The 14,668-nt window shown below is 35.5% G+C and overlaps 1 protein-coding gene across 8 annotated transcripts; it reads left to right on the top strand.

The window, feature by feature from the left end:
* The first annotated feature begins 170 nt into the window (after positions 1-170).
* On the top strand, positions 171-14,211 carry LOC111060535 (oocyte zinc finger protein XlCOF6). Of its 8 annotated transcripts, none has more exons than XM_039428834.1 (8): positions 171-304; positions 2,418-2,553; positions 3,965-4,080; positions 5,203-5,274; positions 5,442-5,543; positions 5,711-5,797; positions 7,682-7,847; positions 11,959-14,211. In XM_039428834.1, the coding sequence occupies exons 2-8, from the start codon at positions 2,418-2,420 to the stop codon at positions 13,665-13,667; spliced, it is 2,388 nt and encodes a 795-aa protein (XP_039284768.1). In that variant the 5' UTR covers positions 171-304; the 3' UTR covers positions 13,668-14,211. The 8 variants fall into 8 exon arrangements, with proteins under 8 accessions (XP_039284768.1, XP_039284773.1, XP_039284774.1 ...); XM_039428837.1 differs by having other exon boundaries at positions 236-409; positions 5,442-5,478; XM_039428832.1 differs by having other exon boundaries at positions 236-409.
* The last annotated feature ends 457 nt before the right edge of the window (positions 14,212-14,668 follow it).

Raw genomic sequence — 14,668 nt, 5'->3', positions numbered from 1 at the left:
TTACCAACTATGACTTTCCTATAGCGTAAGAGAAAAATAGCATCTTTGAAAATGTATCAACAAAGGAATAATGCAATTATGAAAAATTATAATCACTCGAATTTGAGAGATTTTTTCAGAGCACAAGAAGTGTGCAATTATTTCAAATAATTTTCATCAGGGACAACATTCAAGTAGAAAGTCGGACGTCGGATCACTGTGGTCGGATCTCCGACTCGGAACTCGGACCAGTGCTCGGACGGACGTCACGTCACACGTCAGAGGGGAGAAAATGAAAGAAGAAGAAATGTCATAAAAAATTGGGGTATTTGCAATCTATTTATAATCTTTTTTGATATATTTTTGCAGTATTTTATTACTTAGAAATAAATTTTCCACATATTTTAGTACCAATTTATAATAAAGTACGGTAAGTTATTAACTTCCCATTTAACTAACTTTCTTTGTAGAATAGAAAACTCAACTTGTCATAACCTTACAAATTTTAAAACAGATGTTAGTAAATATTGCTAAAGCCAGAATGTTTTAATATTGTTTTCTTTTAAGACTTTTTAGTCGGTCCTATAACTAGACTTTAGCCTAGACTGACAGTGTCATGACATAGAGAAAAGACTATCACAATTCAAATATATGCCTTGTTACAAAACTGCTTCCTGACTGTTCTCTTCAAGACTGCTTGACACTAGGAAAAATCCTTTCACCTATGTGATCGGTGGAGGCGTTTCCTGAGGGCATCCAACAGCTCACGATGCCTGGTGTTGTGGTAGTGAATGTAACTACGGACAGCCAGAATATTTTGTATCCTCTTACATACACAAAGGAAGATAATGGCTGATGACCGATTACACCAAGTAAACAAAGATGGGCTTGCAGTATGTTATGATTTTCGCTGCCCTCTTTTGCTTCCTCAGGACATCAGCAGCCCATGCCGAGTGACCGTACAGAAGCAATCCATAGTTGATGTGGTAATGGAAGAGAGCGTGATACATCATTAGCAGATACCTCTCCATCACCAAGCCCCTCATACATGTATAGCTCCCTACGGCTCCTAAGGAGTGAGGTTCATGCCTACCAGGAGAGGGGCCAGCTGCACCACCACAATACCAGGAGTCGGGGCAACATTGACCTGCCCTACTCCAGACTATCAAAAGCTCATGAATGCTACCCTTTATGGATGCTAAAAGTTTATAACAGACTGCCGATTTGTGTTTGTGAGATGGAGTATGGGAAGTTTTGTAGGCTGGTACGTGAAAAACTAATCAACTACCCTCTGTATTCACTGAGAGATGATGAGACCAGTGGACTTGTGGACCAGTTTTAGATTGTTTCATGATTTAGTATTGCAGTCCATCTACAGAGCCACATGGAACGACCAATCTGCAGCCATCTCTAGTTATTTGTGTATTAATCGTTTTATATTTTGACGAAGTCTGTCTGGCGACTGCCGGTCATGGACTGAACTTACTGAATTACTGAATCTTGAGCAGCAGGAAGCAAATGTAGGAGATTTGGCTAGTTACCTGTTGTATATGACTGTTCCAGTTGAGTTTGCAGCCTAAGAAAAAACCCAGCACCTTCACTGGATTCTGAGGGTCAAGAGTTCTTGTGACAAACTACAGATGGTCCTTTGTTCTTGTCCTCATTCAGCTCGAACTGATTAGCCAGGAACACTAAGCAGACTCCTCCAAACCCCACTCAAGCGCAGCACCCGACGGTAGTAGAGAGTAGAGATGTATCATCCGCAAACATTAGAGAGGAACCGTGGTTCCGTAATTGATATTGATGCATTAAAGAACATTTCTTCTTCTTTCGGCATTACAGCTCAGCGTGAGATTTAACCTCTTCAACTATTCGCCTTAAACTATGCACTAAAGAACATTTGATGACATTAAATTGAATGTTCAGTACTGTACGTATAGTACACAATAAATTGTCAAAATTTCCACATCATCATCATTACTTTTCAATCCAGCACACATCTCAATTAACATCCTAAAATAGATCATCCTTTTTATCTAGGCAAGGAAATACATTTAGAATTTACAATTAATTCATGATATAGTTCTACACCTTCAACGTACGATTACTGATAACGTGATCAATCCACTTTCAGCTGTGCCTGCAAATAGATAAAATACTAAGGCCCGGTTGCACAAAATCCGGTTAAATTTTAACCGTGATTAATTTCACGAGAACCAATCAGATAAAGCCTTTTTGATAAGACGGCTTCTCTGATTGGTTCTCGTGGAATTAAACAAGATTAATATTTAATCAGCTTTTGTTCAATCGGCACTAAGAAAATTATCATTTTCTTATTTTATTGTGAACCATTGCAAGTAGGCTTGCAAACAGTTTTAATGGTTTTCGGTTATTTAACAATTTTAAATGTTAATTGATTGTAAATGTGGATATTGCAGATGGCGACAGCTGTTGTTAAGCAGGAAGTGAACAGCAGCATAGAACCATCACCAGAGTGCAAAACTGCATGGTGTCCGATCAATGATGATAATGATGCCCAACAACGTAAAACAAGTTCTTCCCAAGAGGAGCATGGTGAGATTGGTTTTATTACCATCTACTGTATCACCAGTATCAATTTTCATTATACTTTACTTTAAATGCATCCTCGAATATACTATATAATATTTTGTTCACTAGCTTCTTGTGTCTCAACCTCTCACTAAGTAAACTAGGCTGGGACACCAAGTGTCCGAGCGACTCTGAGGGCATTAGTTCTATTGCGTTAATCACACTAGGGACACCAGACTTGGGCAGCCCGCTGGTGTTTTACTTAGGTATTCTCTGTTGCTCAACGTCGGCAAGACACAAAATATCATGTGCACTCTGAGAAACCACTTCAATCATTCATTGAATGAACCGGTGAAGCTTCTGGGATTTAACATCGATCCAAAGTTGACTTGGAGTGCTCATGTGGATGCTGTATGCAAAAGATTGTCTCGTGTGGTCTACCTGTTGAGAAGACTGAGGTGCTTGCTAATTGAGGAGCATTTGATTATGGCCTATTATTCACTGTTCCATAGCCACATTATCTATGCAATACTGCTGTGGGGACACTCTTCACACTGTGAGAGTGTTCTTCTGCTGCAAAAGAAGGCAGTTCGGATATTGTCATCCAGTGGTCATCTGGAGCACTGTAGGCCACTCTTCGCCAGACTCGGGATTCTCACAGTTTTTAGCCAGTTTATCTTTGCTTCCCTGGTTGGTATTAGGAATACCAATCTGACAGTAAATCTGAGGGGGTTGCAGAGTGCCTACTCACTTCGAAATGCTCTCGAAGTCAATGTTCCTCGATGTAGGCTAAGTAAGGCTCAAAACTGTTATCCGAATATCGCTATTGAAATGTTTAATATGCTACCTCCATCTGTGCGTCATTTGAGTGACAGTGAGTTTAAGAGGAGATTCAAGTCCTGGCTGTGTGCCAGACCATACTACTCCTTGAGTGAATTTTTTCAGGAGACTATAGTTGACATTTAGCGGCCATCACCGTGTTTAGCCATTCTATACCATTATGTTTTTTTTTTGACGTGACAGTGTACTCAAAAACTTTTGTGCGAAATTGTATATTGACGTGATGACCTACCCAGCTCATCTGGCTGGCTAATGGTCCTACGAATGAAGAAGAAGAAGAAGGTCGCCAGCTCCGCCACCGTTGGGATACCAAGATTGGGGGATGAATTCTTCCTCTTTCCTGGTCTCCCAACTTGCTCTACACAAGTGACACTTCTTTTTCCATGAAGGATGACAGAATTATTTAGTTTACGCACAGATATGAGTGGTAGAGAGGACTTGAAAGTCCCAACTCCGCCAAATATAGAATTAATTATTTCATTTTATATCCGTGTCACGCCCCTTTTGTCCCACAGCTGACCGAGTCTAGTGTCTCAATATACGGCAATACAATCTAGACTTGAACGTGTAATGAATTGCTCTTTTATGTTTGCAGTTAAGCAAGAGGTGGCAGACGAATGTTTAGAAGACGCGGACTTGTATACTGTGAAGAGTGTATCGGAAATGTGGCCTTCTAATCGCAGACAATATGGCTCTGCCAAAGCAAAACAAGTAGGTGACATGACTAATATAATTCACATTCTGTTTTCAATTATGTTCGATAGATTACTGAAGAATGAATTTATTTATAGTGAAAGTGATATAGCTATTCAAAATTCATGGATTGTAAAACTGTTTGAGAGAAGCAAAGTTGCACTAAATAGATGTATTTTCTTCTAGTTTCATGTTTCATCTAGTCACCTTCAACATTCTTATTTTTGTTCTCTTTTTCTACATCTGCTGTTGATTAAATTGAATAAAGAAATCAGATAGATAGATAGATAGATAGATAGATAGATAGATAGATAGATAGATAGATAGATAAATAGATAGATAAATGACTTTTATTTACACTTTACAATAAAAGTGATGTGGGCGAAATTGAGGCAATAGAAGCCCTCTCTTCCATTTAACCCATCAGTTGAGAAATGTCAGATTAAGTCGAATTTATCATTAGATTATAATGTTTATAATTATAAATAATTAAATAAATAATGTTGAAGTGACACATAACCTAGCTACTTTTGGACTGTTGTAAAAATTAGAATTGTACCGTTTTGGACGTAAGCCTGTGGTACTTTCCTGTGAATTGAGTAATTATGAATGATTAAATAAATAATATATTTAAATAAATAAAATGCCAGCGTCATGAATGGATGCATTTTAGTACTAATCTAACCGTTTGGGATGTATTAATATTATTATTATTATCATAGGCCTATTTTGTTCAATAATTATATATTCGAGCCTATTATAGAATGACTCCTCTATTCTAATTAAAGAAAATCATAATATGCTAAGATCAATGTCAAGTCTGTAATAGGCTACTCTGATGAATACTTAACCAGTGAGTTCCTGGGCGGGAGAACTCGCTCAAAATGCCGCTAATATTCTGTCAGCTCTCCCATTGGAAGCAGAGGAGAGTCAAGAGAAGTAGGAGAGAAATAGTTGAAATCGCATTCAAATTCTTCATCAATTTGTCATAATAAAACAATACGATGCATTGAGTTATTAATTGCATGAAATTAATGATCCACTAAAAACGAGACATTGCTTATCAGTGTGTTGTCAAAAACGTATTCCATTCTTACTTTGAAACGTTCTCAGACAAGAGGTTTTGTTTTTATTTTCCAGGCCAAAATCAAAAGAGAAGATAATGGATTCAAAGAAAATGAGTTGGCTGAAAAAGTCTCAACTACACCCAAGGCAAGTATTTTTGTCATAATTGAACAATACGATGCATTGAGCTATTAATTGCATGAAATTGATAATCCACTAGAAACGAGACATTGCTTAGCAGTGTGTTGCCAAAAACTTATTCCATTCTCACTTCGAAACGTTTTTAGATAAGAGGTATTGTTTTTATTTTCCAGGTCGAAATCAGAAGAGAAGATGCTGGATTCAAAGAAAGTGAGTTGGCAGAAAATGAGTCAATAGATGAATCATGCTTACAGAAAGTCTCAACCACACCCAAAGCAAGTATTTTTGTCGTAATTGAACAATACGATGCATTGAGCTATTAATTGCATGAAATTAATAATCCACTAGAAACGAGACATTGCTTAGCAGTGTGTTTTCAATAATGTATTCCATTCTTACTTTAAAACGTTTTTAGATAAGAGGTATTGTTTTTATTTTCCAGGCCAAAATCAAAAGAGAAGATAATGAGTTGGCAGAAAATGAGTCAATAGATGAGTCATGCTCACAGAAAGTCTCAACTACACCCAAGGCAAGCATTTTTCTCAACTATGTAGTAAAAGTAATCATCTTATAATTTTTGCTAAGTTCATTGAAAACAACGCGTAAATACTGTCAGCTTCTTTTCTTCTTTGGTTAACAGATTGGCAGAAACTCTCGATGCCTCTCTGTTATCTGCCATCCTTTTGAGATCACTGTAGTTGGCACATCTCACATCCTTCCTCAGTTGTTCCATGTACTCCAGTATTGGCCTTCCTCGCGCATTCATTCCCTCCATTATTCTTTTTGTTAAAGCACCTCTTCATCCGTTACCTTTTCTCTCCATCTGATCCTTTGCATTCTTCTGTAGCACCATGTCTCAAAAGCAGAAATTCTTCTCTCTTCTTTCATATCCATCGTCATATTTTATTTGCAATCAGCTACAACCTATGAGTTATTAGTTCTCTCCTCATAAAACAGCAATTTTTTATGGTGTAATGTACTACATAAGAATACATTTTATTCAACTTTTATTTGAATTTAGTTCACACAGCTTACATAATTCTTTTCAGAATTAAATTCTCTACAATTTTTATTTCGTAAAATTATTTGTTTACTGGTCATTAAAGAAAGTTATTGGGCATCAAACGTAGAAGTCTGTGTTTTTCTACTTAAATTTTTTGCAAAATTCAACTTTTTTCTCAAAAACTACTCACACTACAGCTTCCAGACTAGTTTTATTCAATTTTTCAGATATTTTTCCATATGAATCCAGCATAAGTTTTTCAAAAACTAGTTCCCAAACAATTCAGCATCGGTGTATTTCACCAGAGGAACTGAATTCCGGGCGAAATCTTTCACCCTGTATAGCTCGCTTTATGGATATATGTTTATATGAACTTTTTTCTTATTTTTACCTCTACTATCACCTATTAAAATATTTTACCATAATTATGAATCACCCTGTATACTGCCACCATCAGTATCATATTTTTAATCACCTGAGTGATTTGATAATTAATATGATCATCTAATAAACATGATTGAAATTGTGTATTTCATTTTCAAGTATTTGTGTGTCGTTAGGCCTAGTTGTATAGATAAATATACCAACATTTTTTATAAAGATGAAATCTTTTGACTCTAATGATGTGGTATTTTCATATAGTTATTTATTTATTTATTTATTCAGCGTTTGGCAGATACACAACAATTATATAGCTCATGAGTCTCAAATGCCTAGATATACACTGTACATTTCCAAATTCTTTGAGATGTTTGTTGTGTCAGGAGAACATAAGTTTGTCTGACCGCCATTATTTGCTAGTCCATTTAGCGTTACCCATGTGCACTCATAAGGCGAACTAGCGTTACACACTGTGTAACTTATATGTCATATAAGTTAAAAATCTGTTTGCTGGAACAATTTTGAGGTTAAAGAAGGTTAAAACTCAATTTTCATATAATGTTTCATAAATACCATATTTAATTGAAATGAGTACCGAAATAGTACATTGATTTTTTTATTCAAATTGGATGGTGATTCCGAAATTAACGACTGTTTGCTGTCAAGTCTAGTGACAATAATTTGTAGAAGTAGTATTGTACCATTTGCTCATTGAGCACTTCATTCTATCATCCCATTAAACTAGATTTTAGTTTTGGAGTAATCTTTTCCTGTGATGATAATTCGACTGAGTAGTAGAATGCTTCTCACACTACTCTCAATTATTATTATCATATCATGTAGTGAGAATCATTCCACAGTCAGCTTTGGTTGTAAATGGGAAGTATTGATGTAATATAATATAAGACATGCTGATTAATGTATCATTGAATCAATAAAATAATAAAAGAATTTCAAAGTGAGTACAGCTATAAAATATAGTTCAAAGTGAGTACAGTATATTATATTATTATAGAGTCAATATTGCAGATGGCGACAGTTGCAGTTGAGCAGGAGACCGATAGAAGCCAAGAACCGACGCCAGGGTGCAGTACTGTATGCTCTCAAATCATAGAAGATTTTAATGATGATGATAATAATTTCAGACAAACTATAGACAGTTTGTGTCCAGAGCTCTCCAAAGGAAACGCGTATGGTAAGTTTCATTTTATCAACAACTAATTCTTAGTTCTACTGAAGATCAAAATGTACAGTCAATTTCATTTTAACAGATAGTACCCTTTTATTTTCAACACTTTCTAATACAAAATATGTTATGTGATTGTGTTTCATATAAAATAGTTTTGAAAACGAAAAGGTACTATAGAATTATAGATTTTGATTAGAGGCAAAGCAAATGGTGAGATAAAAATTGATCCATGAATTTCATACTAGTGAGCCCCCTGACTAGAGAACTCGCTAATGAACTAATGTACTGATTTTGAAATCCTCAACTCGAAATTACAGTATAATGTGAATCAATAGAACTTATAATAGTAATAATAGAACTTAATTGACTGAGCGAAGTGAGGTCCAAGATTCGAGTCGGCGGTTTTGCATTTCTCTTTATGTTTTTATGTTTATATGTTTGTTCTGCATTCATGGCCAAAAGCAGGAACGGACTTTTAAGAAATTTGACATGAATGATCCTTGAATTGCGCGTTGATGTATATGCAAGGTTTATTGAAATTTTGCATTTTAAGGATAATATAGAAGGAAAAGGGATTTCCTACATACTGCAATAATACTGTAGAATAATTATTCATAATAAATCAGCTGTCAAGTAGATTAATTGTATGCAATGACGCATGCAATCAATGGTTACGTTCAAAGCCACTGATCGGTGAGTGAACGATGAGACCGGTGAGTGAACATGGCTCTGAACGAAGCACTGTTTGGTCGTTGAACGATGCATAGACTCACATGCAGCGCTACTGTACTTGGAATTGAAATCGGCCATTAAGGGGACAACCAGGAAGATTATTACATACCAAAGACCTTGAAGATTTTTGTAATCTATAATATTACAAAAATATATATATTATATAATATCTCGCGCTAACATACCTCAATGGAACCTTTAATTTCAAGTAAGAGCTAGCATTGGGAAGGCATAGACATTGTGCGTTTATACCTCTTCAAGGTCTTTGGTCTAACTGATAAAAAAACGTCATAATCCGGTTCGTTCACTGATCAAGCTCATCGTTCTTTCTACCGATGGAAAAGAACGTAAACAGAGTAGCTGAACGTAAACAGACATGGCTGAATGAAGGGCTGTTTACAATATTATAACGGACTCCATTATAATATATTTGGGAGCACAGAAATGCATGATTACATAAATTCAATAACATTTAAAATATTATCCAAAACATTTTAAACAACTCCAATCACTTGATGGTTTTTCATTTCAATTGATTATACAATGAGATAGGTTAGGTTCTAGTTTTGTTTACAAAATAAGCAGAAGAGAAAACATCTCTCAGTCATGACTCATAAGCAACCGTTCAGCCACAGAATACATACAGAATGGAAGGTATCAATCTAACCAAGACTTGAGTGCACCACGACCACGACATGTGACTGCATCATCTTGTTAGAAATAAAAATTACGGCTATATTACAATGCTACACTTTCTTTCAAGATGGCGGATTATGGCGTCATGATACTATAGTGCGGTCCACGTTATAATGACAGTATTTGATCAACTTTGATTCTGCTATCCTTGTCTATCATTCGACAAAGCCGGTGGTACTATCCTTTTCTAGGTCCACAACGATGCCAATTATGATTTTGACAGTGTAGAAATATAATTAATCAATGCAGAGAATCGGCATCGCTATTCTTCTATCTTTATCCACTGCCATTATAACGTGGACCTCACTAAAGCCGACTTTCCATTCTGTGGTTCATATGTGATTTCTAATCTATGATCAGGTTTTTTACTGAACGTAAAAAAACACAATGGAATTGATCAGTGGCTTTGAACTCAACCAATGACTGAAAGTACAGTCCGGGTCCTTTAGCTGCCTATCAGCGGAGAGCAACTAGACTACAATACTACCCGTTCAAAAACATCGAACATCTGTGAGGAGCGTCCTCCATCTAGGGATCTAGGTACTCTGGAGCGTATATATTTTTTAAAAGTAGGAATATCACCCCGCGAACCATACCTAGCCTATTACGCAGTTTCAAAGTCACGGAGGCAAAGCTACGGGACGCGTTCTATAACTCAGTATTTTCTCTCAACCTCTCTCGATTCTCAACTCGGGCTGACCATTTGAAAGCATTAGAGGAGGCTGTGGTTTATAATTGCGCGAGGTCCACTGTTCACAGAGCTACTAGTAGTTTACACTGTAATGGATAAATAAGTCGGAATCAAAATTCAAAACAGACAGCTGAAATAATGTGTCGGCGCATGAAGGATAGTCTGTGTGATAACTCCCAAAATACAAATCACCAGTCAGCTGGATAAGTCACTACATTTTTACTTTCCTTGCCCTATTACCATAGGTAAGGAAAGTATCGCTTTCCAAAAAAATTTAAGGTACCCCAATTTCATGTTTTCTATACGTTTCAAGGTCCCCTGAGTCCAAAAACATGATTTTTGGGCGTTGGTCTGTGTGTGTGTGTCTGTGAACCCGATAATTCCATTCCTAATTAACCGATTGACTTGAAATTTTAAACTTAAGGTCCTTATACCATGAGGATCCGACAATAAGAAGTTCAATAAGATTCAATTCAAAATGGCGGAAAAAATGGCGGATAATGGCTAAAAAACCATGTTTTTCACGGTTTTCTCGAAAACGGCTCTAACGATTCTCTTCAAATTTATACCCTAGATAGCTATTTATAAGCCCTATCAACTGACATGAGTCTCATTTCTGGGAAAATTGCAGGAGCTCCGTAATATTCCTGAGAAGAATGAATTTTGTTGAATTTCTATCACGATTTTCTCAAAAATGACTTAACTTTTTTCAAATTCATACCCTGTATAGTTATATATCAGCTCTATTAACTGGCATGAGTCTCCTCCCTGAGAAATTAACAGGGGGTCCACCCCATCCTTGAGAAATTTACCCTGTAACCTCCTTCTCGTGCGTGAGGTAGGTAGGTAGAGCAGTTTATTCAAAAGAACACATGTCGATATTTTATCTGTAGAACAGCTGTTTTGACGACAACTTTTAAAAAATCCTCAAATATTCAAACAAAGGAAAATGTACTCTGAACACAATCACAATAGTATAATCGTAGTTTTAATTATTTAGCCGCCAATCGGCATAATGTTATTCCCTAAATTATCCTCGTTAATGAGGCTTTTTTTCAAGCACTTCAAATGTTATCCTGTTCTATCCTATCCTCAAAAAGGATTTCTTCCTCAAACGGCAAAATGTACTATCATAGGGGCTGTAGGCCAAAATAATGTACTATGAAGGAGTCATTGTAACATTGAGCTATATGGACGATTCATGGGGTTGCATAAAAAATGTATTATAACGGGGTGAACTATATCCCGGTTCCACAGTATAATAATATTATAAATTATAGATGCTTTTCATGAGAATCGGATTGGTTTGGGAAGAGGAACAAAGATTGGCTGCCCTTTTGGGTATTGCAAAGCAGATTACGAGAATAACAGAGCTCTTTCCCTTCATACCGCTACAATTAAAACTATTCTCATGACTGAACCAGTCTTCATAATGATCTATTATTTGAAAGAAAGAGACTAACATCAAATAGTAATCAAGTAAACATCTCTTTCAAAACCAAGTTACACTTTTTTTCATTAGGTTAGCACAAACAATACAACGATCGGAAAATAAAAAACAGGCTATTGCCCAAAACTTCTTCAATTTCCTAATTTAGTATCAAATTGTCCAAAAATTATACATAGGTTATGTCCATTTCAATTTTTACAACAAATCACAATCTTTTAATACATTATTTAGAATAAAACAAACAATTTTAAATTTGGATAAATTGATAGTAATGACATGAAACAAATTTCAAATTCACAAAATAAAGTGATTTTTATATATTATTATCTTAATTCTAAGCGATAAATACTCCAGTACTTGATAAGTTCATTCACTCATTGGTCATTTATCAGATCTACGATCCCATCTATCTACTTCATATAACATTATTCTATCTTGAGAAATTCAAATATTGTTAATATTAAGCTATTGTGGAACACTCTCCTGGTAGTTGACCAGAATCTTTCCAGTTCCCTTCCAAAAGTATGACGTTTATATTTATTTTTCAGATTCTGAGGAGGCTGCAGGAAGTTGGAAAGTTGACTGCAGCTCAATAAAGCGCAAATCAGTGATGTCTTCCACCTCCAGCACCAGTACATCTCACCAAACCAAAGCTACACAATCGGAAAGCAATCTAGCAGGTTCAGTAAATAATATTCAGCCAAATAATTTGAAGAGAGAAAAGGATATGCTCTATAGGTGTGCTCACTGTAGCTATGAAACTGACCAGTTGGAATGTTTGAAGATTCACATTGCAAAACACGCTGGAGAAAAACTCTCAAGTTGTGGGTTTTGTGAATACACATCATCCAATTTGAGTGATTTGAAGAAACATATCAAAATGCATTCTGGCGAGAAACTCTTTAGTTGTGATTTATGTAGTTATAAGACTGCTCAACCAGCTAAATTTGTAGAACATCTCCGAACACATCCAAACCTAAAAAGATACATCTGTGAATTATGCGGCTTTGAGTTAAATAATTCAGGTGCTTTGAAAAGTCATCTCAGAATACATTCTGCAAAAAAATTGAAAAATCCTCTCAGAATACATTCTGCAAAAAAATTCAGCTGTGCATTTTGTGACAAGAAGTTCAGTAGAAAAACGCATTTGGAGAATCATCTCACAGCAAATACAGAGGAAAAAACTTTCATCTGCAGATGTTGTGACTATTCATGTGCTTGTAAAGGTCTTTTAAAAAGTCATGTCAAAACACATACAGGAGAAGAACGCTTCAGCTGTAAATTTTGTAACTTTGAATGTAAGAACATTCGTTACATAAACATACATCTCAGACCTAATAAAGGTGAAACCCCTTTCAACTGTAATTTTTGTGACTATTCATGTGCTTGTGCAGGTCTTTTGAAAGATCATATCAAAACTCATAAAAGCAAAAACTCTTCATCTTATATCTGTGAACGGTGTGGCTCTTTATTCAATCGGATAGGTGATTTTAAAAATCATTTCAGAAGACATACAGGAGAAAAGCCTTTCAGCTGTGATTTATGTGGCTATAAATTCTCACAATTATATTTATTGAAAAAACATCTCAAAACTCATACCGGCGAAAAACCTTACAGTTGTCGATTTTGCAATTACAAAAGCATCACAAAATGTAATTTGAATAGACATGAAATGATTCATACAGGTGAAAAACCCTTCTGTTGTAAATTATGTGACTTTAAATGCATTCAGTCGGGTGATATGAAAACTCATATCAGAAAACATACAGGAGAGAAACCTTACAGCTGTGAATCATGCGACTTTAAAGCCATCCTACGAAGCGTATTGAAAAAACATATCAGAACGCATCATTCTACAGATCATTCTACATCATCTACATATCATTCTACAGAGAAATCTTTCAGAAATGTACAGAGAAGCTGTATATTCTGTAACTTTGAGTGCACTGAGTTATTTGAATTCAAAATTCATCTCGAAAAGCATCGAGATAAAGACAGGTTTTTCAGCTGTCAATCATGCAAATTTCAAACCACCTCTCTATATTATATGAAAAGACATGTAATGGTTCATACTGGCGAAAAACCTTTCTGTTGTGAATTGTGTGACTTCAAATGCAACCAGTTGGCTATTTTGAAATGTCATATCAGAACACATACAGGAGAAAAACCATATAGCTGTGAATTATGTGACTATAAGTGCAGTGATTCAAGAACTTTGAAAAGACATATAAGGAAGCATGAAGAAGGAAAAATTTAGCTGTAAATTATGTTACTGTAAAAATAATCAAGTTCAAAGCTTTTTAAAGATCATCTCTGAGCCTAGTTAAAAATACATCAATTTTTACCGTCCTTATAAATTCTACCAGATTGAACAAAACGTGACAAACACAATATCGTTATGAAAACCTCTGAGTAGTTAAATCTGTTTTTTTAAATAAGGTTTTTGCTAAAAATGTTTGTTTCAATCGAAATACAGACGAATTTTAAAATAATAATAAATTATTGTTTTAGGTCCGGTTTCCGAGCTCGGGATTTATAGTTTGTGTAAAATAAGTTGAGACTTGGCCCTCCATCCGAAGAAATTACAAGGTTGCCAATTCGTGTAAAATTAAACTTTCTCAAATTTTCAATTGGATGTAGAATATCATCCCCGATATCCTAGTAGAGCTAAAAATGTTTCAGGATTGAAGGATTAAAAGGAAATTCAACTTTTATGATAAAATTGGAAACATCGCGAAGATTTGTTCTTCTTTTGAATATCACTTCTCTCAGAATCATTGGGCGTCGTAATACGTAAAAAATTATATTCCCTTCGATATTCAAAAAGTTATAAGAGCTAAAATAGCAAAATTGAGGGAAAATGTGTTTTTCAAAAATGTAACATCTTTTAGAGCGGATATCTCGAAAGGTGTAAGAGATATAGAAAAAGTTGTTAGATCAATATTATAGGGAATTATGTAAGCTTTAATTTCTTATAGAATAGTCATGTCTGTAAAATGCATAGTTTTCGAGTTATATGCGAGAAACCAAAAAATGGTACCTTTGAACCACCCCCACCCCCTTAGCACAGGTGTTAGGGGTGGGGACTTTTGATATGTTTGCCTCCTCACTACCCTAAACAGAACTGCGGGGTCAAAAATTGTTTTCCAAACTTTTCCCTCTATAACACTTCGTTGACTGGGCTAGGATCAACTAAAACAAAATGAACACTAAAACAGAATGCTTGAAAAATTCAGCGATTGCAAGCCACATGATTAT

This window comes from Nilaparvata lugens, chromosome 5 (assembly GCF_014356525.2).
Source record: "Nilaparvata lugens isolate BPH chromosome 5, ASM1435652v1, whole genome shotgun sequence".
NCBI lineage: Eukaryota > Metazoa > Arthropoda > Insecta > Hemiptera > Delphacidae > Nilaparvata > Nilaparvata lugens.
Note: the sequence above shows the minus strand (reverse complement) of the source record. Positions and strands in the feature narration are given on the sequence as shown.